The sequence below is a fragment of the Meles meles genome, chromosome 2 (assembly GCF_922984935.1).
Source record: "Meles meles chromosome 2, mMelMel3.1 paternal haplotype, whole genome shotgun sequence".
In the NCBI taxonomy this organism is placed as follows: Eukaryota; Metazoa; Chordata; class Mammalia; order Carnivora; family Mustelidae; genus Meles; species Meles meles.
This window is the reverse complement of record NC_060067.1, coordinates 73,926,520-73,953,586: the sequence shown is the minus strand read 5'-3', so window position 1 is coordinate 73,953,586 and position 27,067 is coordinate 73,926,520. Positions and strand designations below refer to the sequence as shown.

The 27,067-nt window shown below is 38.5% G+C and overlaps 2 protein-coding genes across 12 annotated transcripts in view; one reads left to right on the top strand and one right to left on the bottom strand.

The window, feature by feature from the left end:
- The window catches only part of NOCT (nocturnin), a 36,863-nt gene extending 22,217 nt beyond the window's left edge, over nt 1-14,646 (top strand). Inside the window, exons 2-4 of one of the 2 annotated variants that reach the window (XR_006817348.1) lie at nt 2,992-3,261; nt 4,654-7,541; nt 13,707-14,646. Coding sequence is in view for 1 of the 2 variants with exons in the window: in XM_045996995.1 (XP_045852951.1) it covers nt 2,992-3,261; nt 4,654-5,489 (1,106 nt within the window). In the remaining variant the exon portion in view is untranslated. Of the gene's footprint in view, nt 1-2,991; nt 3,262-4,653; nt 9,882-13,706 lie in introns of those variants that run through there. The other variant, XM_045996995.1, reaches the window with a different exon arrangement.
- Nucleotides 14,647-15,278: 632 nt separating this feature from the next.
- ELF2 (E74 like ETS transcription factor 2) overlaps nt 15,279-27,067 on the bottom strand; it is a 101,619-nt gene continuing 89,830 nt past the window's right edge. For 7 of the 10 annotated variants that reach the window (XM_045996985.1, XM_045996974.1, XM_045996979.1 and 4 more), the window contains 5 exons: nt 26,234-26,407; nt 22,538-22,624; nt 18,363-18,555; nt 17,361-17,708; nt 15,279-17,023 (listed from right to left, as the gene is read on the bottom strand). In XM_045996985.1, coding sequence (XP_045852941.1) covers nt 16,396-17,023; nt 17,361-17,708; nt 18,363-18,555; nt 22,538-22,624; nt 26,234-26,407 — 1,430 coding nt within the window. In that variant the 3' untranslated portion in view covers nt 15,279-16,395. Of the gene's footprint in view, nt 17,024-17,360; nt 17,709-18,362; nt 18,556-22,537; nt 22,625-22,992; nt 23,032-26,233; nt 26,408-27,067 lie in introns of all 10 variants that reach the window. The other 3 variants (XM_045996980.1, XM_045996983.1, XM_045996992.1) reach the window with 2 other exon arrangements.

The following is a 27,067-nucleotide window of genomic DNA, read 5'->3' as shown; positions in this document are numbered from 1 at the left end:
ACTACCTCTGGGTAGTTTGTCAGCTCTGCTCTAAAGTTTGCTCATGGAGTCAGTATTCCAGTTGTTGCTGGATATAAAATTCCTTGTTCACATACAGATGAGCCAAATATGTAAAGTTTGAGTTATGTATTTAAAATATGTAACTTCATTTTCTCTTGGCATAAAACATTGCAGTTGCAGTCTGATGATAGCCTGCTTTTATTTTCCTTACAACTCACTTGATGTTTTTGCCTAGATGCCCAAGGGATTTTTTTCCCTTCTTTACAGTCCAATTGGTGTTGGTCATTCTGGGTTGATATTCTCAGGTATGTGATGTGTTTTTCAATATGTAGTTCTGAGTCTTTTTTTTTTTTTTTTTTCAGGTTTTTTTCCCCCTTTTTTAGAATAAAAAGATAAGGCAGAACTTTATGTATCTGATGTTTAAATATATCCATGATGCATGTCTTTTTTTAACCTTACATAATTTATTCTTTTAAACCATTTTATGTTTTTTCCAGCTTAGTTGAGATACAATTAAAAGATAAAGTAGTTTATATTTAAGGTATACCACGTGTTTTGGTATACATATACCTTGTGAAATTATTGCCTCAGCCAAGCTAATTAACACGTCTGTCACCTCATTTACCTTGTGTGTGTTGAGATCACTTAAGAGCTACTCTCTTAAAAGATTTCAAGAATACAATACAGTATTAACTATAGTTACCATGCTGAAATTATACCTCCAGAACATAATTCAACTCTTAATGGTTGAAATTTTGTACTCTCAATAAACATCTTCTTGATTTACATGCAGTTTTCAGTATTTGTTTCATTTCCTTGCGTTGGTTTTCCTGCTACAAGAATTCCTGTTACCCATATATTGGATCTTTGCTTAAATTAAACATATAGTATTTATTACTATCTCCCAAATGCTCTGTCTCTTCATTGTTTAAAAAAACTAATTCTCTTTGTTGCCTCATTTCTGAGTTTCCTAATTCTGATTTAGGCTCTTCTATCATTTTCTTAATGACTTTTAGCTCATTTTTAATAAGATAGTTTTGATTTGCTTTCTGGGCATGTCTTTCTGGTATGCTTTCATTGTCTGAAATGGATGTTTTTCTGTTCCTTTTACTCTTTTATGTGAAGGTTTTCCTAACTTTTTTAGAAGGAAGTGCAGTTCAAGATGGTTTTTCTGACTTCACATAACTCCCCAAATACACAAACTCCTGTTGGACACTATTGCTCTTTTTTTCATGATCATTTTTACATATTTGCTTTTTTATCACAATAACCACCCCAAACTCAGCTTGACAGAGATCAAAGGGATGTGGAGCAGTCCTGTTGAAACTGAAGGACATCCGGCTAGTGGTATGCTTAAAGGCTGACCTAGGTCAAACGTTGCCGTATGTTTCACATGTGAAATGCTCCATGGTGCCCTGTGAGTTTGCTGTGCCGCCTGTGTGACATTTGGGCTCACAGCTGGGCTGGTGCTACTTTTCTGGAGGGACTACACTTGAGAAATCTTAACCAGTAAGACCTTTAATTTCTTTTTCTTAAAAACTAGAAGTATAGAAGAAAGATTTTCAAAGTTGTACTACCAGCCAAGAAGAAAATTTCTTCCTTTGGACCCATGTACTCAGATAGGCAAGCAGATTGATTAAAAAGAATTTTGATACATTTGAATCAAACACTTTGGAAACAGGTGTGTGCGCATGCATTTGCGCATGTATGTGTGTGGGAGAACAAACAGGCTTGTTTCAAGATGCATGTACACGTAAATGCATGATGTGTTTGCCTTAATCTGGTAGTCTTAACTGGGGGAAAAAAGACAACTACATTGAGTTGATGAAAAGGAACAGTAGAGCGCACGCTTGCATGCTTATTGACCTTGGTGTTTAAGGACATTCATTGGTAAATATTTGGACTTGCTTTTCGGACCTGCCACAGTGAATATGCTTGACTGCTGGTTTCAGATGCAGTCAGTGAGCCAGCCAGATAATGTATTTTATAAGAAAACTGTGTCTTTATCAAGAGAAGGCAAGGATATGGATGTGGTAGGGAAATCCGGATTCCTCCATACGACGATTCCATCCTAACACAGAATCTTGGAGGTTGTACCAAGTAAAACTTGACCATAATTTATACTGTACTGAACAGTAGAAAAGAAGAATCACCTGCTTACAGATAGAACTTCCCTCAGGCTAATTAGTGGGAGATTGTGCTCTCCTTTCCTTAGTGCATTATAATCTATCAGGATAAAAGAGAAAAGAGAAGCACTTGGAAAATACACTGAGCAGGATCCCAGCACCGGGGGGGGGGGGCCAAACTTCTCTTTCCTCTTCTACCTCCAACCCTTTTTTCTGGATTCTTAAGAAATCTGGCAATTGATATTATATATTGTATTGCTCAGTAACATTCAGAATCCTCCAGAAAGCCAGAGCCCTAATGGATAGTTAACAGCTAAGAAATGGATATGGATTTAACCCAGCTGTTACTTTCCATAACAGAGGAATCTGTCTAGATGAGGTGGCCAGAGCTGAAGCCTGCTTTCACCTAATCTTTTCTTCAGGATTATCGTGGGCTTTCTAACATTTGGCTCTTTACAAACTGGCCTTCAAGTTTTTATTAAAATATTTAGAAAAAGGAACGTGGACTTTGTCTAGCCATGCTTTCATAATAAGACTGGGTTTGTAAATTATTCAGACAAATCCTAAATTAGAAGGGACCATAAAGATCAAGGTATTTCTCTCTTAAAAGAATATCTTAATCAGAGACCAATTTTAACATTGGTATTTCAATTAATCTGTCCTATAGAAAGTTACAGCCTGGAAACTCCTTTAAACCACCTCTGCGGAAACGGCTTCATACATGAACCTGGTGGCAGCATTGCCGTCAGTCAAGTTCTTGGCTTCTGTGGACCGTAAAGGTTTTATCTTCTATTTGAGCTGAGTGAAAATGGAAGAAAGGCCGAAAAAGGAGCTGCGTGTATAATTGTACTTTTCTCTTCTGTAGTGTGTTCCATGGGAAACGGAACGAGCAGACTCTATAGCGCTCTCGCCAAGACACTGAACAGCAGCGCTGCCTCCCAGCACCCAGAATATTTGGTGTCACCTGACCCAGAACATCTGGAGCCCATTGATCCTAAAGAACTTCTTGAGGAATGCAGGGCTGTCCTGCACACTCGACCTCCGCGGTTCCAGAGGGATTTTGTGGATCTGAGGACAGATTGCCCCAGTAGCCACCCACCTATTCGGGTCATGCAGTGGAACATTCTCGCCCAGGGTATGCCTGATGCTTTTGTACCTGAGCAGTTAGGTTTGCCGTGACTGCCTTTCTGTTCCTGCACACACCTTAGAGCACCGGAGGGAGGAGGTTTGGGCAGATAGAGGTGTAGGAGGATAGGGTGACTAGGACAGCACCAGGAGCTCCCAGAAGGGGAAGGTAAGAAAGAAGGCCATCCGGTTTTCACAAATAAATCCAGCACTTGAGATTTATACCTCACCTTCCATGTTTTAAGGACCCTGTCTTTTATCAGCCTCAAACTTTCTGTTGCCTCCAACTCTCAGTCCACAGTGCTAAGATAATATTTGTTTTTTTGTTGTTGTTTTTTAAAGATTTTATTTATTTTATTTGATAGAGATCACAAGTAGGCAGAGAGAGGGGGAAGCAGGCTCCCTGCTGAGCAGAGAGCCCGATGCGGGGCTCGATCCCAGGACCCTGGGATCATGACCTGAGCCAAAGGCAGAGGCTTTAACCCACTGAGCTACCCAGGTGCCCCCAAAGATGACATTTGTAAGGGAGAAACAGAATCTGCTGAATGAGTAGCAGGTAGAACTTTCTGCAGGGAATGGAGACGCACTGGGTGGTGGTGAGTCTGGGTATTCTTGAGGCCAGATTCTCACCCATGTGTGTCTGTATAACTTGAGGTCAAAGGGATATTGCTTTAGTTCTCTGTTCATTAAGATACTACCTTGTGTGGCACCTGGGTGGCTCAGTGGTTTAAGCCTCTGCCTTCGACTCAGGTCATGATCCCAGTGTCCTGGGATCGAGTCCAGCATCAGGCTCTCTGCTCAGCGGAGAGCCTGCTTCCTCCTCTCTCTCTGCCTGCCTCTCTGCCTACTTGTGATCTCTGTCAAATAAATAAATCTTAAGGAAAAAAAAAAAAAAACCCCACTGTTGAAGGCTTAAGGTTTTTCATCTTAGAATATAGTCATATGAAACAGTTTTAATATGAAGGAAAATAAATTGTTCGCCTTTTCTGGATATTAAGAGTTTATTTAGTTTGGTAGATTTTGTTTGTTTGGGGGTTTTTTAGAGAGAGAATGGGTGCATGTGCATGCACACACATGAGCGGGGGGTAGAGGGAGAGAGAATCTGAAGCAGGCTCCACACTCAGAGCAGAGCCCAATGCGGGGCTCTAGCTCATGACCCTGAGATCATGATCTCAGCCAAAATCAAGAGTCGGACACTTAGCCGACTGAGCCACCTCGGCGCCCCAGTTTGGTTGGTTAATACAGTTCGGACAGAGAATAATCACCCAAAGCATCTGAAATAGAAAAAGCATTCTAAGGGTCTTGAGTAGTGTCAAACTGAAGGAGACTTCTGGTACTTAGCTACTATAGCACCATGACTTCTACGTACCTGTGACAGCTGACTGGCTTTTTTTTATTTCAGCTCTTGGAGAAGGAAAAGACAACTTTGTACAATGCCCCGTGGAAGCACTCAAGTGGGAAGAAAGGAAATGTCTCATCCTCGAAGAAATCCTAGCCTACCAGCCTGATATATTGTGCCTCCAAGAGGTGGACCACTATTTTGACACCTTCCAACCGCTCCTCAGTCGATTGGGCTATCAAGGCACGTTTTTCCCAAAGCCCTGGTCACCTTGTCTAGATGTGGAACATAACAATGGGCCAGATGGCTGTGCCTTGTTTTTCCTCCAGAACAGATTCAAGCTAGTCAGCAGTGCCAATATTAGGCTGACGGCCATGACACTGAAAACCAATCAGGTGGCCATCGCACAGACTCTAGAGTGCAGGGAGTCCAGCCGACAGTTCTGCATCGCTGTCACCCACTTAAAAGCACGTACTGGCTGGGAACGATTTCGCTCCGCTCAAGGTTGTGACCTCCTCCAGAACCTGCAGAACATCACCCAAGGAGCCAAGATTCCACTTATCGTGTGTGGGGACTTCAATGCAGAGCCAACAGAGGAGGTCTACAAACACTTTGCTTCCTCCAGCCTCAACCTGAACAGTGCCTACAAGCTGCTGAGTGCTGATGGGCAGTCAGAACCTCCGTATACTACCTGGAAGATCCGGACCTCAGGGGAATGCCGGCATACCCTGGATTATATCTGGTATTCTAAGCACGCCCTCAGTGTGAGGTCAGCCCTTGATTTGCTCACTGAAGAACAGATTGGACCTAACCGGTTACCATCTTTTAATTACCCTTCAGATCACCTGTCTCTAGTGTGTGACTTCAGCTTTAATGAGGAACCCGATGGACTTTTATAAAGGCTTGTCTTTTTAATCACAGGAGTCTTAACCAGGGATGTTTCAGGAAACTGAAATAGGATAAGAAGTTGCCTGAGGAAGGATTCTCAGTTTCTCTAACGTCATTTTCCATGTTTCCAGCATGCCCTTGGGAAGGAATCCCATTAGTCCGCCAACATTTTCCATTAAAACCTACAGCAAAAAAGGTGTTTGCACTCCAGTTTTGGCTTATATTATTTTTTCCCTTAGCATTACATTTTGATCATTGACAGGCATTAAAAATTAGGCTTCTTTTATAGCTTTTTCAGTTGAAGGATGCTATATAAAAATAGACTTGCTTGAGTCCTCCATAATTAACAATAAGTATACAGGAGCAATTTCTCTAGATAGAATTTCAAGTTATTTATTTGTGAGGTTTTAAAATGTCAGCAAGATATGCATGGCAATATTTATTTTTTTATATTTTCATGTATGATTAAGAGCATTGTGAATGTTTTAAAACCATGCAAAACATAAGTTATAGAGTATTTTATGGTGATTTTCTTAAATCTCTAAGATCTTTTTATTTGGGGTCTAAAAATAGTAGTGTACAAAGGGACTGTTTAGCCTGATGGGGTTTTTTTGTTTATATAGGTGGAAATATCAGGTCTCCTTGATATTTTCTTCATAAGTAATCCTCACTATGCCTCCATGTTCCCATTATTGTGTTTCTTAAAAGAGGTTCCATGGCCAGTCAGTCTTCATTATTGAATCACTGTTTCACATTTATAGCTTTCCATTGGAATGCTATGGTATTCATTTGCGGTTGCTCAGTGTCTGTTTGTATCGGACTATGCTCTCACACTAGGTTATTTAGGAGCTGTTGCATGGCAGTAGCTAAGAAAGTGAGTGGGGCCTTCTTTTCTGAGGTGGGAAACCAGAAAGCCTATTAACGAGGCTATCCTTGAAACCTCCTTGATAGCCAGGTGGCTAGTTCAAAATGTCTAGAAAGGAAGAATGTAAAAAGCTAGAAAGATAACCTGGAATTCTCTTCCATAAGAAAGAAAAGCGGTGCGAGATAACAGGTGAAGCCCCTTTCAAGCAAAATCTCAACAAATAACCTATTGGTAATAAATTGATAAATATTTTAACCCATGAGTTGTAAATATTTAAGAATAATAAATGGTCTTTGAAAGCTAGTGATTTTAATATCTTGTCTTTTTAGTCCAAAAAGAATCTGGGAGGAGATTTGGTCTTCTAATACTGTTAACATGGTGACCCACAGTATCCATTTACACACAGACCTTCATTTTTTAAGTGGATCTGTAGCTGCACATTGAAGTCATCTATGCTATGCTTATGTAGTATCTCTAGGCATCACAGTTGGAGTTCCCCAAAATGGTTTACCCAAGTATTCTGCATTAGAGCTACGTCTGAAACAAGCGAGGTGTTCTGTACATTGTATACATAACATCTTGGGGCTTCCTGGAAAGAGCAGCAAGCAGGAAGAACATCTGTACCAACTGTCATTTGGTTCAAATCTTAGCGTGATACTGGTAATCATATCAGCTATTGAGAAACTCAATCCTGATTCATACAGGCATTAAATATTGTTTGCATGCCCCAAAGTACACCAACCTGAAGAGAAACGACGACAGCAGCCATAAGAGCAAATATAGATGAGAATGAAAGCCAAAATAATGTTTGCATTTCAGATGTTGTCCCCCAGTATATGAATTAACAGGCTTGAGGGTTAGACTAGGGTTTAGGTTAGACTAGGGATGGCTGGAAATACTAATGAGGAAAAAAGCTGGAAATACCGTGCAATTGTAATGTGCCTATATATTAAGGAAATGGGGTAGAAATTATAATGGAACTCTCCTTATGAGTAATCCTTTGGAGTTACAGCAGTATACTTCTGTTTGTTGGTTTTGTATTTTGTCTTTATTTAAAATGGAATTATGTGAGCATTTTATGTAAACAATTTTTAGTAGTATATTAAATCTTGGATTGTACTTCATATTTTATTTTTCCTTTTAAGTCTTTGTAGACACCTTTTCCTTATGGACTGTCAGAGTAACCCGAAGCAGAATGGTAAGTAAATCTGTATTCTCAATTTTTAGGCATGTTCTATTTAATGAACTTCTCTTATTCTGTCCCCCATGTACCTTTTGGTTCATCTTTTCCTTTATATCACATACTTTAATTGTGGTCATAATAAGAGTCTTAAAAGAGAAGGTAAACTGCGTATTTGGAGAGAGAATGAAAGTGGCAGTGGGTTTTTTCTTCCTCCATATGCCGTATTTCAGTAGATTCCCTTCTGCAAGGTAAAAGGAAGAGGAATGACCACTTCATTCATTTGAGCAAAGGATAATGGTGTATATACATAAGAAAAAACTAATATTTGAGTTCCTTACCTTTGGCTCTAAGAGATTTCAATGCGATCTTTTCAACTACTCTGAATTAATTTTTCTACAACTACTCTTAATTTAAAATGGGGTGTAAAACATCAGATCATTTGACCAGAGTGATAGCTAGCCATAGGAGAGCCAATATTCAGGCCTACGTCTGTCTTCGTCCAGAATGCTTGCTTCTGTCCCCACCAACATGCTCCCTTGGCCTTGAGTGAATACAGTTGGAGACAAAATGGTATGTGCGGGAGGAAGAGATCTGTTCAATGAAAAATGGTCAAACACATAGGGCAGATACTTTGTAGTACTTATGCAATACTGAATAGAAGCAAGATACGGAGGCCGGATCGTGGCTGGAAGAGCAGATCTCAGTTACTCTGCTACAGTCAAGTAGTTGAAAAGTAGAATATCCGTTATGTTTGCATACTGCTCTTTAGAAGGAAGCAGTAAGAACAGTTACTCTAGTAGTGTTTCAAACTAGAAAATGAAATTGCTGCAAATACTCTATATTGGAGCCATTTTTTAAAGCAGCCAAGATTTTATAATAGTGACAGGAATGTTGCATATAATTAGATAATGTGTTTTAGGCTTCAGGAAGTTTATATCCAAGATATAAATTCTAAAAAGAGATAAAAACACATGCTCATAATCCTAATTGATTTCAATTTTAGAAAAGGAAAGGCATCCAAAAAAATGAATGTACTTGCAGAAAGAGCTTTTTTTAAGGACATGTATAAAAATACGGCACAGGCAAGCTTTCATCTAGAGGGGCTACATACCAGAGTGGGAGAGCACTGGAGTTAGGGCTTCTAAAACAAGGGAGGGGAAAACAAGTAACGTCAAACAGAGGGGCCCCGGCTCCAGTGAAGACAACTCTGACCAGCGTGGCCCTGAACGAGTTGCTCCATCTCTGGGGCCTCAGTTCTCTCATCCGCAGAGGGTTGCTTGGCACCTGCTCTGTGAACCCCATAGATTTGTGAGATGTTTGTAAAATAATATCGTCAACTGTTACATAAAATATACACAGAAGTCACTGAACCTTGCTTCAAAATTTCAAAGCAAGAAAAGGGAAGGGCATTGTGCTTGGTATCTTGAAATATTCATGGATGTTTTAACAACCGACTCTCACTATTCCAAGAATAATCATCTTTCAATTTGAAAATGCAGAACAAATTGGCTTAGTAGAAACTTGAGGCCTAAATAGGTGAGGGGCTCATAGAATGGCAAGATATTTTTTTTCCTAATAGTTCTTCCAAGTATATGTGAGGTTGTAGGTGATCTGGTTCTTAATTTCATGAGAGAATGTCAACCCTACTTTGGTAAAAGTGTGATAAAACAAAATATTCATAATTCCAGGCCCTTGTTCTCTAGATTTTTGTGGAAAGCTCACGTCTAAGAAAACATTTACCTAAGATTAGACATGCGGACCCAGCCATTCCCCTTGACAGAATGCTAGGAAAAGCTTTGTTGCTTCCAAGCAGCTGGTAAACTGGATCTCATCACTGATCAACTTACCTTTTCTGCTTTGCCTCCAAGACATTCAAAACCGGACCTTATAGCTGAATTTTAATTACCAGATGACACTTCACATTGTTACAATAGTATGTGCTCTGTATGCTTTCATCTTTGCCATCTGCTCTTTTCTTTGTCCAATTTTCTTTTACCTTGTTTTTTTTCCTTTCACTAATTCTTAGATTATGTAAACTATCTGAAATTGTTCTGGTAATAAAGCAGAGTATAAATCATCTTGCTACATGAAAGAGATTCAGGCACCTAGATGGAGACAGTTTTTGTAGAAGAATGTCAAAATAGGATTACAGATCTATTATCTGTAATGTTACCTATAATACAGGGAAACACCAATCAAGAAAGACGATGGAAGACTGGGCACAGGGAATATATGTCCAACATCTCATTTTGGTTTCCATAGACTGGTGAACCTGAAGAGGACACACAGCAAAATTCTGCAACATTTTAAGATTTAGTTTGTAAGAAAGTGAGGATCAGGGGCGCCTGGGTGGCTCAGTGGGTTGAAGCCTCTGCCTTCGGCTCAGGTCATGATCCCAGGGTCCTGGGATCGAGCTCCGCATCTGGGTCTCTGCTCGACGTGGAGCCTGCTTCCTCCCTCCCTCTCTCTCTCTCTTTCTGCCTCCCTCTCTGCCTACTTGTGATCTGTCTCTCAAATGAATAAATAAAATCTTTTTTAAAAAAAAGAAAGTGAGGATCATTACATGATAGAATAGGCTCACTCCTAAACTAACATCCATTCCCCACCTGCCCTCTTTTTGGATGGGAGGGAATATAGGTTGAAGCTAAAACTGAATGAGGAGGCAGAGGAGGAGTTCTGTTTTTAGATCTGCTACTGGCCAGCTGAACTGAGAGTGAGGAGCCCATCTTTTCCTGAACCTTAGTTTCTTTATTTGTAATACGGGCAATAGACCAGAAAATCTCTAAGGTTTCTTAAAAACATTAAGCTGAGGCACTTCAACACGATTTGAGTTTCTGCTGCCACAGCCCAAATATTTTTGCAAATTTTTGCAACTGCTTCCATATCCAGTTTTATGAAGGTCTCAAAATCAGTGCAAATTTAATAGCCACATCTCATTTTGAACCAAATAACAGCATTACCTAGCTCGATTCACATCACTTTATTACCTCAAGTGACTTGGCTATTTCTAAAACCAGAATCTTCCTCAGCAAAAAACTTGCCTGTTTTAAATTTTAGGCATTGCTCCAGGAAGCAATTCGAAAGTATTTTGAACAATGGTTGCATTGTTGGCATTAGTATATAGCTTCCCAAAATAATTTCTTAAAGGGACAAGGCACATGAACATGCTGCACAGTTTTGTAAGACTCTTTCATCCTAGTTAAGATGTTAAATATGAGGACAAGACTTTAGAGTTGATGTAATCTATAGTATGAAGGCTTTTCAGAGGCCCATTTTAATACTTAATAGATATATCTCAAACTGCCATTTTCCACATAAAATGTTTAAACGCAGCTTCTTGGACATAAAGCTTTCCTTGATTGTATCTATATGGCAGCGTGGTTCCCAAACTTGATGGCACCAATGAAATCTCCCAGAGGGATTTAAAAAAATACTAATGCCTCGCTCCCGCTCCCATTGTGATCTGATTCTAGGGGACAGGAAAATTACCGTTGTGTTACAGTGAATGAATGTCCCACAACTCAAAATGTATTTCGCCTGTTAATGACACTGATGGTATCACTTCATCAAAGTTCTAAAATAGACATTTTCTCAGAGTTAAACATACTACTGCAACGGGATGGGAAGAAGCAATTATCTTGGGAGAGGACGACTGTTGGTTTATATAGTTGTTTTGTTTTTGATGTGGAGTATTTTTTTTTTTTTTTGAGATTTATTTATTTGAGAGAGCACAAGCAGGAGGGTCAGAAAGAGAGGGAGAGAGAATTGCAACCAGGCTACACGCCAAGCATGGAGCTGGACACCGGGCTCCTTCCCACAACCCGAGATCATGACCTGAGCCGAAACCGAGTTGGATGGTTAAATGAGCCACCCAGAAGCCCCTGGAGTATTTTGCATTAAATAGTCAGTTTCTGTTTATAAGTTCTCTCTTTCGAAGTTGTAACATACTGTGTTTAAGTCCTGAACTCAGCCTTACTGCTGAGTTGCAGTGTTCAAAAATAGTTACGTTCCCTTAAAAAGTGAACTAGACGAAAATCAAATCTGTCTCCCTGCTGCACTTAGATTTTCAAAGCTCTTGAGGAGTGGTGCAGAAGGGCAAATCAGCACGCTTGCAAAGGGCGAATAGTAACCTCATTCTCATTAGGATGGCCATCACTGTGTACTGACTTCCTTCCCGATACTACTGGTTTTAATTATGGGGGACATGATTGTAACAGAGAGGCTGAAGCACAGGTAAATCAAACCACATGGTGCTTGTACTGTGAAAGGGAAAAAGCTAATACAGGGAGAAGTTGCAGTGATGGCTATGGAACTTAAGTAGGGTTATTACTCTTGCCTCCCCAACACAATGTGCTGTGTAGTGCCCTTGAAGAGAGGCCAGTTGATTTCAAATAAAAGGAGCAAAGGATACTGTGAAAATAATCCCAAAGCCAAAATGTTCTTTGTGTAGAAGTTTAGCTGGTGACCTCTTACTACACATGATTTACTTATAAACAGTGATAAGAGAGAAAATGCACTAGGTGTCCCATCCCTTACATTCTGCCTTCAGGGCTACCCCTCTGCTAGAATTGTCCTGTATTTTCCCTGTATCAACAAACTCTGGCCTTTTCTTTAGCTTTATTTGCTTAGTCCTTCCTGCTACACTTGATAGCACTGCCCACCGGATCTGGAAATGTCACCTCATTTGTCCTGTTCATTCTCTGTGAACAGTCCTTCATTTCCACTGCTGGTTCTTTTTTCTTCTCCCATAACCCTTGTCTTCGCATACTTTATATTTTCGGTCTTTAGACTCCGGATTCAAAGTGGACCACTCCCTTTTCAAGCCTATTTCAGAAATTATTTTTGTCACTTCTAACTCAGTAAAGTGAACTCATATCTAGGTGAAAGCAGAGTGGTCCAGAGAGTAGGTATCTGTTGGAATGGCCCAGTGAGGTATGGGTGCCTGGAATGTCCGTAGCCCGGAGATGACTAAGAGTAGCAAGAGAAGGCAGCTTAGGAAGGTAGGCAGAGTCCAGATCAATGGACTTAAATGTTATACCCTGAACTTTGTTTTTAGTAAGAGATGCCATTGAAGAATTTATTTTAAAAAGATTTTATTTGCGAGAGCACAAACAAGGGGAGAAGGCAGAGGGAGAGAAAGGAGCATTGCTGAGCAGTGAGCCCGATGCGGGACTCAATCCCAGGCCCCTGGGATCATGACCCGGCAGAAGGCAGATGCTTAACTGACTGAGCCACCCAGGCACCCTACCATTGAAGTATTTAAAGCACTTCCAAAGGAGTGATGAAATCTACATTTTATAATGCTCTCACCTTATAGCACGAGAAATAAAGAGCAGAGAGAGGCTTGGTGTGACAAGCAGAAGTAAAGGTTGGGAGGATGGGAAAGGAAGCTACTTAAAAGGTAACATCAATAGGATTTGGTGAATGACGAGGTAAGAAGTAAGGTGTCTAGAATGGTTTCTTCTGGCATGAATAATGGACTGCTGATAATGTCATTTACTGAACTAAGAAGAACAGATTTTTAGAACAGAGTTTAACTGGACATGAAGGAGGAAATCAGGAATTTATACTCAATTAGATAAACCCATCTGAGTATTAAAACTCCAGGCATTTGGTAGTAAAAACCAAAGGCATGGATGAAATTATGTATCCATTAAAAGTTGAAGTGAGGGGCACCTGAGTGGCTCAGTGGGTTAAACCCTCTGCCTTCAGCTCAGGTCATGATCCCGGAGTCCTGGGATCGAGCCCCACATCGGGCTCCCTGCTCGGAAGCGAGCCTGCTTCCCTTCCTCTCTCTCTGCCTGCCTCTCTGCCTACTTGTGATCTCTCTCTGTCAAATAAATAAAAAATCTTTAAAAAAAAAAAAATCTTAAAAAAAAGTTGAAGTGAAATTCTGATGGTAAACATTTAACAGAGTGCCAGGCACTGATTCTAAGTCCTTAACATATTAATTCATCAGAGACCCATAGACAGAATCTTGCTAAGTATTAATATTAAACGGGAAGCTGAAGGAGAGCAAAGCAGACGAAGACTGGTCAGGCAGGAAGTAAACCAGAAGAAGGATGTCATGGGAAACCAAAGAATTTTTAAGTAGGCTGAGGCACAAGATCACATGAAAAAATGAAGTGTCTGATTTTACTACTGGACTGTTGGACCTCAATGAGAACTGTTTCTCTTAAGCCAGAATTCAGCTACCGAAGAGTCAGCAATAGACTGTAAAACTTGGTGGAACAAGGAGACCAAGCAGGTACGAAAAGGCGGCGGAGTACAGGAGGAAGACACACCTGCCTCCTTCCTGAAACAGACGGGTAAGGATGGATGCCAGAGTAAGTAGATGCTCTTAAAGCAAAGGGTCCAGAAATGGAGGGAGTACAGCTCTGGACCTCCATGTTCTCTATAAAAGTGGTTTACTGGTCATTTGGTTAAACAGGGTAGTAAGGATGGAACTGTTGCTGGAAGAAGACCTGAAGAATAAATGGACAGACTGCGAATTATTGTTCGAAAGCCCTAGTGAGGCTGGACTACATAGGGGCATCAAGCCATTGTTACAAGGTTCTTCTCCGATATACTCTACACAGAAAAAGTTATAGTGGTTTACAGTTTTAAAGGGTTGAGATTAAAAAGCCATACCACTGATAATTTCAATCAGCAAAACACTGATCTGGTATATACTGTGTACGTTTCCAAATCTAGACCTTAGGTGTAGTTATTCTGAAAGAGACAGAAATGTCTACGTAGAGTGGTAGAGACAAGTTAGGAAGGTCTGACTTAACCCAGTTAGAACCAATTAATAATACAGTATTGGGGTGGGGATTATTCACTCAAAATTTAAGTCGCTTTAGCTGTCCTCCATAGGACAGGACTTAGATTCTTAGCAAGTATGTTACCAAAATCAACACATGTCTGAGTGTCCAGTAAGTTCAGCATTTGGGGAAAGGCGTAGGTATGGAATAAGCTATATATTCTTTGCTCTCCAAAAATACCATGGAGTATGACTAAAGAAAGGAATCTATAGTGCAAAAAAAAAAAAAAAAAAATTCAGTGCCAAAGAAAATTGAAATATTTAGGAAATGTCTTAAGAGTAGTAGAATTTGAGCTTAACTCCCAAATGGGGTAAGAATCAATTAGTTTTCTTTGAGCTTTTATTAAAAAGTACCATCAGGTTATGTTTATGGAAAAGATAAACAATTACCAAGGGTGCTGTTATAAAAATCTCTGTCAACCTAAGTAGTATCTGATTGAATGCACAACTGAAGGCCACAAAACATTAAGTATCAGTTTATTTAAATTTCTAAAAGATGTAAAAATAGACTTTTCTTTGTAGTCGAAAGAGCATTAAGATGTGGGGTCACAGAACCTAATCTGGTGTGAAATTAGGAAATTCTTTTAATCCCTCTGGTACCTCCATTTCCTAATTTGTAAAAGGGCTAGAGTATTACTTGATCTTCTTAACCCTCAAAAGGTCTGTTTGAGAAATAATTGGTTTGATTTGAAATATAGATACAAGTGTGGCCAAAATTAAAATAATAAACTCATGGTAAGTCGAACATTATAGTTCATGATAGTAATTAGAAAATAAGTGGCAACATGCAGATATTTGCCAAATACTAATGTAATGGAACAAACAGAAGGAAAAGTTCTTCACACAGTATTTGGGAAGGAGAAATAAGACTTCTATACTTAACTAAAACTGTGTCTCTATACTAGCTTTTGAATATTGTTATAAATATCACCAGAGACCAAAACACAACATAAATTTCATTTCTATATTTCAGAAAACCTACTTGAATACACTTTGAAACAAGAGTACAACAAAATAGAATATACTTCAAATGTTGAATATACAAACTATTATAGTTCAAATCTGAACACTGGTACTTTCCCTCTTAAACTTCAACTAAAAAAAAAAAAAAAAGGAAGGAAGGAAGGAAGGAAAAAAACAAAACAAAACAAAACACCAGGTACTAGAGCTACCTGACAAAAATTCATGCTGAGCTTGAACTTCCAAGTGACAGTAGAACTGAAACTGCTCTGTCTGCAGACGCCAGGGCTAAGTGAGTGACACAGGCAGGATACAGCAGAAGGCCAGAGCCAACTGTTAATTTGTCCACAATTAAGAAACTGACAGACTTAAACTACCATATAAAATGTTACATGTAAATTCTATAACAATACTGTGCTAGGTACAAGATTTTTAAAATTTTTTTTAATAAAAAAGCTTTACACAAACAAGCCATTAGCTTATTTCAATAAAGAAAACTGAAAATTAGTCTAAGGCCTTTGTTTTAAATCAGCTTAAGCTATATGATATAAAAAAAAATCGCACTAGATCTTTTTTGCTATCCTCTTTCTGAAAAGCTTTTTGGATCCATTTTCAATTCACATTCTAAAATACCTATATTAGCAGTCTTCACATAGCACCAGTTAAGTGAGTTCTGTGTGAACACAGTAATAATTGCTGGTATGCATATAAAATGCATCAAAAATTGCTATATGTAACAATGAGATCACCCATCCCAACCCCTCCCCACTGAAAACTATATAACCTCTTACAGAATGTTAGTGTTCCAAGTCTTAGTGTAACTTGATATTGTAGTGAGTTGCTTGGTCCCTTTCAATCCTTTTCCTTACTGATGGGTTCAGTTGTTTGCTACTGTAAGAGGCAGTTTTCTGTCAGCATCTCCGTACGTAGTTCATTTCCCACTGAAACATGGGATAGGTAATTTATTTCCAGTAAGTCTGATTGTTTTCTTATATGCATTAAAAAGGTTTTAAAGTCTTTTGACTTTGCTTGATGACCTCCCTTGCAAATATTTATGTTAGTACTATAACTAACATTGCGTCTAAAGTCCCCGGTAGAGCTGCTGTCTTACTTCTCACATGTCACTAGTCCTTCCGTTTTCATAGTTACAGGAAGGGCAATAGCTGAAGGCGCGCTGACAACCACCACATGGGTCACTGTCTTATTTCCATCTGCTGGCTTTTCTTCTTGTACCAGCTGCAAAGTTTTCACGTCGTGTTCCTGCTTTTTTGCCACTGCTTCTGATTTTACCTCTGGCCCTTTTATGACCGCACTGATAACTCGCGGAGGAGTCTGGCCAGACGCCTGCTGAGCAGGCACTGATAGTCTCATTACAGGTGTACCGTGGGCTATAGAAACAGGGGTAAGTGCTCTCACAGCCAGCGGGGTTCCAACAATGTTAATGCTTCCCGATCCAGTCAGATTGGACTTTGTCTGCAGTTGACACTGTGCAAGTTGTGTAGCTGGGATGGTAATAATTTTGGCAGGCTGCATGGTGATTTTGTCTCCATTTTCAGAAGAGGCTGGCATCACAGTAGGGATTGTCTGAATAACTACCTTTGGAGAGGTTGCCGTTGTTGGACTAGTGCTGGTTATTAACGGTGCACCTGCATTAACTGACTGAACTGCCACAGTCGAGATTTTCTGACCCAACGATGTCATTACAACAGGTACTTGCATTGCCACACGAACTGTCCTAGTATATTCAAAAAAAAATTGATTGAATGTTAAGTTAGACAATAGGTTTCTTAGGCAAAAAGATGAATGCAAACCTATAATGTACAAAACTAATGCTCCCAAATTTTACAGGTGTACTGATGGTTTAGAATATGAAATACCACAAAATATATTTTAAAAACAAATGCCCATATTAAGTTCCATCTATAATACCGTAAGAAAACAATTCAGGTTAGTTGAGACCTCTACTTTAACAATAAAATAGACTTAAAAGATCAAGCACTTTTCAGAGTCTTGATGACAGTGGATTCTTAGGCTGCTAACATTAAAAAAGGGACATGGTTTCCTTCACTGACCTTGGAGCTGCTGTTGCTGACACAGATGTGGTAGTAGTAGGAGACCTGGATGGAGTATCATGACCAGGGGAGGTGATGTTCACAACTCTAGCTACACCCTTCTCTGTCCTGGAGCAGTTCAGAGATGAGGTTTTTCCACCACGAACAGAGGTTGCTGCTTTCAGGAGACTCTCTGCAGACAGTGACACTCGTTCTAATGATTTTTCATCAGTAGCTGCTGCTAAATCTTCATTACAAGTTTCACTTTTGTCGTCATCTATGACTACTATGTTTTTGGGCATATACTTGAACTGATATACAAGCCTCTGTCCTTCAACCTTTGCAAGAATACCCCTTTGGTAATAGTATCTGTAACGGAAACAGTACTAAATGAATCAATTATATTACATTTTTTCGCCCCCCCCAAAAACACTATGTTGAATGGATACTAACAGAAACATTCACTTATTCCTGTTAGAGAGGAGAAGAAGGTCTTACTGGCTGGGAATCTGTGAGACACATGAACACTGTCATAAAAACTACATGTCCATTTACAAACACCGCTAATTAGAAAAAGCCATGTACACTGCAAAGTTTTGTAAGTTTCTCAAATGACAAAACTTAAGAGAAAACTTCATATTAAGATAAATCCATTATAACAAATTCATAGGAACTAAAAACCTGTATTAGACACTGTATTTCATTTGGGTTTAATTTCCTTAAAGGTCTTCAACTTATTAAGGAAGAGTCTGAAGTGCAAAAGCACATTTTTCTGCAAAAATGGGTTTCCAGTGATGACTGAAATTTCAGACATTGAAATCTTTCTTTCTTTTCAAATCTTTTCTTTCTTTTTCTTTCAAAATCTTTCTCTCCATCTACCTCCAAACCTAAGAAACTCCTCTAGAATGTCCCACCAAATTAAAACTTATAAAAAGAGGGTTTTAGAGTTTCTCTTTAAACAACTAATAGACAATACAGAGGTATACAGGTTTTATTCGATAATTCATTCTCTTGTGTTCCTACCTCAGAGCTCGACCCATAGTTTCATAGTTCATATCTGGCTTGTTCTTATGCTTTCCCCAAAGTTTAGAGACAGCCTTTGAATCCACAAGCTTGAATATGCCTTTTTCTCTCTGAGTCCACTTAATATACCGAGGACAAGTATTTTTATCTTGAAGTAGATCTAAAAGAAACTCCCACAAATAGGTTGTGTTTCCTTTGAAAAAAATATAAGACATTGATTAATTTTTCATTGATATAATTAAACACATAATTAAAAGAAAATATTTAGGGGCACTTCAGTGGCTCAGCCAATTAAGTGTCCAACTCTTGTTTTCTGCTCAGTCATGAGATCAAGCCCCATGTAAGGCATGAAGCCTGCTTAAGATTCTCTCTCTTTCCCTCTCTTTCTGTCTCCACTCACACCCTTCATCAAAAAAGGCAAATAATTATCCTGGACAAAAATTCAACTACTGGTAAAATGTCCTAAGAGTCTGTCACTAAGTACTTGACTATATGAGCAATCATTTATACACTATCAAATTGTGTTGCCTAGTAAGTTATATATACACTGTATTTCATTATAACATAATCCTAAATATACCTGTTTGGTTTTCAAAAGTAATATCCTATTTGTGTTTACTGTTATGATACTAATAGAGGTCCTGGATTTTAGACTATTATACATCACCCTATCCTAAATTTTGAGTTCCGTAGAGGCAAGGCAAAGGCATAATGCATAGTACAAAGTGAATCTGAATTAAACAGAATCCAGTTTACTAATTTACATAGATCTAAACCATGAATAAATTTATTTGCACCAGTATGTTTATTATATAAGTCCCAATTCTATGATCAAAATTCATCAAGAGGCACTTACTTGTTGAAAAGGCAAGCAATACAGAGTGCAATGTGCAAAACTTTTAAGATTTTATTTTTTTATGTAAACTCCACACCCTACACAGGGCTGGAACCCACAACCCCAAGATCAAGAGTTGTATGCGCCACCGAATGAGACAGCCAGGCACCCCGAAACGTATTTTTCTTTGATATATTTTCTTTGATTCACCTTTATGCAGGAACTCTGAAGCACATGTCTTATAAAGTACAAATTACCCATGACCCTTTAAACATGATCTTTTCCTTATCTTCTGGATGACTACTAGTCAGTTGGGATTTGATGATCAATGAGACCTACTTTCCTCTAAAAACAGGGTTTTTTTTTTTATTGCTAATATCCTGCTCCTGACTCAGTACCCAGTATCGTGAAGATAAGGTATGTATTAGGATTTCATTATATGTGAACAGTTGAGTAAATACATTTGTGCTTCAGTCTTAAAATACCAACTCCTTACATGGAAACACTAAAAAGTAACATGGGAATTCCTTTAACTAGTCAAGTATTCATCAAATGCTAACTATATATAACATATATGATGACATGACTAGCAAAATTTGAAAATGAGCTATTTCTGCAGAATAACACAGTTATTCATCATACACTATTGCTCCTTAAGTGTAGTAGAGGATACAGCAGAGCATTTAAAACTTGGTACCTGCTTCAAGGAATTTACAATTTAGTTGGGAAGGGAAAGGAAAAGTAAATGACAAGTTAACAATACAAAAAAGAAGTAATAGTTTGTCAAATGACACATGATTACAAGGAAATGCATAATTATATTCCAAATGAATGACAGAAAATGGGATTTCAGGAATAAAAACAGTGGATTGCTAAGACGGGAAAACTTGGAAGATGACTAAAATTTACATAGAGGAAAAGAGCAAATCTGGGATTCAGATAAGGAACTTCCTCCCAAAAGAGAAAGCATGACTCTTTTCATTCCCTTCAGAGTGGAGGATGGGCAAGTAGTGAACAGTGGTTATGAGCAGATCAGGCTGAAATTTTCAGAATGCTGTTTTTCTTTTATTCCCTTTGTATAAAGCCTCTAGGGCCAGAGATTCTTAAACTGATGAAAGAAGAGAAAAAAACCCTGAGAAGGAGAAAATTAGAATATATACACCACCACTGAGTCACCAGGTTATCTCTAGGCTCCTGCTCACTATCCCTTTTCTATCATCAAATCTAGATCCAAATTACAGGCTTTGTGAAAAGGACCTCTAAAGGTAGAAAGCTTCCGAACTAAGCTACTGCTACTGAGTCTAAATGCTGACGCTCTTCCTCAGGCATTTCATTTTCATTCTGAATTCTCTGAAAATTCAATAAATTTACTAAGCCATAGTTGAGACCAGTATGCATCTCTTGACCTAAAAAGATGAACCTTCAACTGTACAATGTTCTGTCTGCGTCTCTGAAATCCCACTGCATCAGCATCAGTATTTTGTAAAAACTCTTACTATTAAACCATTATGTAACCTTCAACTACATTAAGATGTGTAATTGGGACATTTCTGTGATCAAAAGATTATCAGGCCCTATGGGCGGACATGGTAAAAGTTCTACACCTCACTTTAAGGAAAACATTGAAGAAGGGAAGCCTTCTTTACTAGCTAAGGTAGTTCACTCAGCGTATAATAGACATCAGCATTTAGACTGCCATTTTATAGAAGAAACACGGCATTTTTTTTTTAAGATTTTAAAGAACTTCCTACAACCAATGTGGGACTTGAACTTACAGCCTCATGATCAAGAATCAGAGGCTCTACCAACTGAGGGCAGTCAGATGCTCCTGACTGGATTTTTAATCTTCACATTCAACATGTTGCCTCAAGTTTGATAATAAAAGACTGAAACTTTAATAAAAGGTGATTCTGACTGGCAAAAACAGTCATCACAAAGTTTTTCCTCCAGTGTTAAGCATCAGATCTTTGAGTACAAGAGACCACTGATGATGGGAATTATTTTAAAAAACAGTAATAATTGTATATTTATGGTTTAGCTTTTTAATATTTACTACTATGTAAGTTTTAAAGTTTTCTTTTTTTTTTAAGATTTCATTTATTTTATTAAAGATAGCAAGAGAGAGTACAAGTGGTGGGGGGAGCAACAGAGGGAGAGGGAGAAGCAGATTCCCTGCTGAGCAGGGAACCCGATATGGGACTTGATCCCAGAACCCTGAGATCACAACTTCAGTTAGATGATTAGTTAGATCAGTTAGATGATTAGTTAGATGATTCAGTTAGATGGTTAGTTAGACCATTTTTTGGTCTAAATTTGTTGGTAGCCTTATTGGAGAAAAAGTTTCTTTTTTTTACTAAAGATTTCATTTTTGCTTTATTTAAAATTAGATGTTAAGACCACCTGTTGAAGATGGACTAAATTTGAATATATTATTCCAAAATGGATCCAACTACTACGTATCAGTCTGAAAACATTCATGAAAGTGATAAATTCTAGTTTCATATTATCAGAACACACCTAAAACCATGACTACAATATTACCTGAAATCATCCAAGAAGAGTGCAGAATGTAGGAGGCTTATCGTTAATTTTTGTTTTGTTTTTTTTTTTTTTTTTATTTATTTGACACAGAGAGAGAGAGAGAGAGAGATCACAAGTAGAGAGGCAGGCAGAAAGAGAGGGGGATGCAGGCTCCCTGCTGAGTAGAGAACCCAATGTGGGGCTCGATCCCAGGACCCTGAGATCATGACCTGAGCCGAAGGCAGCGGCTTAACCCACTGAGCCACCCAGGTGCCCCTAATTTTTGTTTTTTAATGAAAGTATACAAATTCTAAAGCAAAAGTATGTTAAGTTTTTGTTCTAATTCCTGACATGACTGGAATTGGTTAACTAGGAAATAAAATTCAGCTTGCCTTGAGAATTCCTGCATTCTATCAGTTAAGAAATTATGTATCAGAAATAAGTCTTAGTTATAAACCCAACCCCTTCAATTCTGAGCAGCTCTAGGAGGATGAGTGCTGTTACACATACATACCTCCCCTAAGAACAATGGCTCTTAAGAAGGCTGTGCATCAGACTGCACTTTAGATGACCTTTCCAAACACAAATGCCTACTGCCTTTTACACCCCTATAGTGTATGTATGGCTATAGAATCTCAGCGGGTAGGGACTAGGAAAAAGCTCCCCGGGCAACGCTCAGATATCCCTGATTGAGGCCTATTACCAAAGACAGAACTTCCATCTGTACATGTACTAGAAATCACTTTCTTACAAATGCAAAAATGTCCATGAGGGGGCGGGGGGAGTCAGCTCACCTCCCAAACAGCCCTCCCCAAATTACCTTTTCCTTCTCTGGGCTTCTTCTTTATACCTAACTCAGGAGACCCATTGGAAATTGGTGATTGCTGGGTCTTTGGTTTACGGCCAACTGAAAAAAAATAAGATTGAAACCATACATTGAAAACGGAAAAAAAAAAAAAAAGAAGCATGATTAGCAGACTCTTTGATAACACATTTATTCATGAAACTGGACACTAATTTGTGGATTAATACACTCAGTGTATACAGAAAGTTGCACTGAAAAGGAGCATTAAAAGCACTTCTGCAATTTTAAATTACAGCAGTTAGTTGGCAGTAATTTCAGTGTATAGAGCAAGTCAGGTACTACCCAACCTATTATTTACTTGGTCAGAGCTTCAATTTGCTAACCTCTTCCAACAATGCAGCAATGGAAACAAATTCTAGTACAAACTTTTTTTCTGTTCTACAGGATTGTTAGAAAAAAACTTTACCTACCTATTGCAGAGGATCTGATTATCTGCGAAGCCCTTTGAGCTCAAATGAAGAAAAGTAAAAGATATTATTTTAAACACTCTACTGCTCTGAGCCAATCCATTCACCAGAACTTAAGCATAAGTGTTCAAATTTCCCCACATCAATGTGCAGGTACATTATAAGGATAAAAGAAAATCTTTCAATTAATTGAACTATGTCTAAAAAGTGTGCCCTTCTTTTGCTTCTCTTCACTTCTACCAAAAGGGCTCTCCCAGACAGACTTAGCATCCAAAATGAACAGAAAAGCAATACTTATACTAAAGAAGGTATAAGGCTGAAATGCATTGTTTTCAATCCTCAGCACTGATAAAAGAATGCTGGCAGATGAGGTGAAGCCTCCAGAAAGGCTAGGAATAGTCAAGTATATTATAATTTGCAGATTAAATACATTATTACTAATTTGGTGATTGTCATACATCTGAGGTTTCTGATGTCACTCTGGTCTTCATTAGCAAGGATTATTTAGAGCTAAATAAAAACCTAAAAATCAAAGTGTTTTATTTCAAAATACACAGCCTTTAATATTCCAGGATTTCATTATGGTAACTAATCAATAAGATGTGTGCTCTGACAAAAACTAAAAAGGAAAGTTTGCTGGTTTCCTTATTAGAACAGAGATTAATTTCTCAATTTAATACTTAGAATACAGATCAATCAGTAATAAGACTCAAACCAAAAAAACCTCAACTTCCTTCATAGAAATGTTGGCCCAAAAAGGCTTATTTTCATATAAAGCAGTATTTCCCAAATTGTACTTAAGAAATAGTTTATAAGTAGTAAACAATGTTCTACAGTCAAGTTTGCTTTTAGAACACTGCATGTTACCTTCTCTTGCAGATTCACAACACCTATTAGTATGTTAGAAGCTCTGGAAATAAAAAGAAGGCTCTGCTATTCAAAAATAACCTACCTAGCTTTGTATGTCCCAAATGAACTTAAGCATATATATTTACATATACATTATATATAATTTTTAAATGGTCATTAAGATCATCTATTTTCAAATATATAAAATTAATATTAAATTGGCAATTTCCTGGTTTCTATCATACCAACATCCCATAGGCAGATGAACTTACTCATCTGCTTTTTATGGTTTTTTCCATCTTCTTTCAAATCTAAAAATTTCTTGGGGCAAATGGATGGGTCATTTAGTTAAGTGTCCGACTCTTGATTTCGGCCAGGGTCTTGATCTCAGGATCATGAGACTGAGCCCTGCACTGGGCAGAGTCTGCTTAAGATTCTCTCTTTCTGGGGCACTGGTGGCTCAGTGGGTTAAAGCCTCTGCCTTCAGCTCGGGTCATGATCCCAGAGTCCTGGGATCGAGCCCCACATCGGGCTCTCTGCTCGGCAGGGAGCCTGCTTCCACCTCTCTCTCTGCCTGCCTCTCTGTCTACTTGTGATCTGTCAAATAAATAAAATCTTTAAAAAAAAAAAAAGATTCTCTCTTTCTGGGGTGCCTGGGTGGCTCAGTGGGTTAAGTCTCTGCCTCCCACTCAGGTCATGATCTCAGGGTCCTGGGATCAAGTCCCACATCCGCCTCTCTGCTCAAGAGGGAGCCTGCTTCACCCTATCTCTCTCTCTCTGCCTGCCTCTCTGCCTACTTGTAATCTCTGTCAAATAAATAAAACCTTAAAAAAAAAAAGATTATTTCTCCCTCTCCCTTTGCCTCCACCCCCTGCTCGTGTGCACATGTGCACTTGTGTGTGCTCTCCCTTTCCCTTAAAAAATAAATCTAGGGCACCTGGGTGGCTCAGTGGGTTAAGCCGCTGCCTTCGGCTCAGGTCATGATCTCAGGTCCTGGGATCGAGTCCCGCATCGGGTTCTCTGCTCAGCAGGGAGCCTGCTTCCCCCCCCCCCCCCGCCTGCCTCTCTGTCTACTTGTGATCTCTCTCTGTCAAATAAATAAAATAAAAAAAAAAAAATCTTTAAAAAAATAAATAAAAAAAATAAATCTAGGGGCGCCTGGGTGGCTCAGTGGGTTAAGCCGCTGCCTTCGGCTCAGGTCATGATCTCAAGGTCCTGGGATCGAGTCCCACATCGGGCTCTCTGCTCAGCAGTGAGCCTGCTTCCCTCTCTCTCTCTATCTGCCTGCCTCTCTGTCTACTTGTGATCTCTCTCTGTCAAATAAATAAATAAAATCTTTAAAAAATAAAAAAATAAATCTAAAAAATTTGTGTTTTGTAATAGCTCCTATCAAATAAATCCAGCCAAAAGTTATACTGGGGAAGTGGATAATCAGGGCTACTTATATGTATGCCTTTTGTCTTTAAACATTTAAACAGCAGGAAGTAATTCTTTCTTCTATTCTTTCATTCATACCTCGCAAGACACATGTAATCTATTACGAGGGACTCAATCTCATTCTTCACTGTGTCCCTCACAGTAGTAAGCACAGACATATCAACATCATAGCAATTTGAAATACCTCTAATAAATGAAAGAAAATACCATTATTTCTAACAAAAGTTTTCTTATTTTTGTTTTTTCTACTGTAAAATGTGAAGAAAGAGATACAGAAGAAAGTGGAATTAGATGAGAACCCATTTGTAAAGAATTTAATTTCTTTAAAGTTTTACCTCTGATTCAAACAGGAAAAGGACCCACTTCCTGCCCATCTTCTAGGGATGTCAGAGGTGGGTTGGGCCTCACCCATCAGGTGTGAGCACAAGTTTCAGCAGGAGTCAAATAAATAGTAAGTGGAAATGCTCTTTACCCACTAGTGAGTTTATTCCACTTAAAAGTCCCTATTGGCAATACTGGTGTTTTAAGACAGAAGGTATAAGAAGAAAATAATATTGGGCTTTTTATTTTAATGCCCATAAAAGAGTGGGAAGATAAGATTAAAAATAGAGAAAATAAAAAAATAAAAGTTTTTTTAAAAATAACCAAGTACCTAAAAGGATCAGAAAGCAGACAAACAAGCAGTGAATCTCTGACCTTCCTTCTGCTTGTCCAACATTTATTGTAATTCCATTTCTAGGCAACTTTCTTTAGAGCTCAAACACTAGCTCCTTTAAGAAGTATGAACATGTTAACACAAAACTAAAATCTCAGTTTGTTGCTTCTTTGAGACTACCTAGGTAAACATAACACCAATCATCAATCTATAGCATATATTTTCCTATGTCCCTTGATGGGGGAAAAAAAATACCAGAAAAAATTTCACCCACTTTTCCAGAAATGTATAAATATATTCTACCTTTTTTCTTTTTCATTGGTTCATGGCTATCCGGTGATGTCGGAATAGGAGAGGTATCCATTGGTTCCGATTCTTCAGTTGACACCTCCACTACAGTTTCTGTAATGACATCTGGCCTCATAGCAGCATGGATAAATTCTGGAGTTGATACACAAGGAGGGACAAACACTTCCACTATAAAAAAAAGTCAAAAAATTAAAATTTCCCACCCCCATCAATACTTCTTCATGCGGACAATTCAATATTTAGTAGAGGTGAGGTTTCTTAACAATTTATCAGAGCAGGGTAAGAGCCTAAATTTAATTTGCTGAATATGCAATACAATCTAAAGTATAAAAGGAAATAAATGCAAAGAAAATCAGCTTGAAGGAAGTTAATCCTGTAATACATGTGGGGATCATGAGGAATCACCTCCCTTCTTCATATTTTTAAGTACTTTCAAGCTCACTGTAGAAGACTCTGAATTATTTTTGACAATTGGGAAAACATATGAAAATAAGATATCAGAGTCATAGTGAGTTCTTTAGTAATTACTTTCCTTCCTGATACCCAGCATTATTCTCTAACTAGGTAACATCCACATGTTATAAAATTTAAAACTTTAACACATTAACACAATAAAAAACACATTTAATAAATGTGTCTTCAGTGAAAAGAAAGCACTTATAGATCATTTCAAAATATGCAGAACCTGCCCATTAAAGCCCAATGAATCTCATCTTCCAATATTTAAAATTTTACTTAGTGTAACAATCCTAATGTTTTGGGTCTCGAAAGCAGTATATAGAAACTGCCATTTGGGGGCGCCTGGGTGGCTCAGTGGGTTAAAGCCTC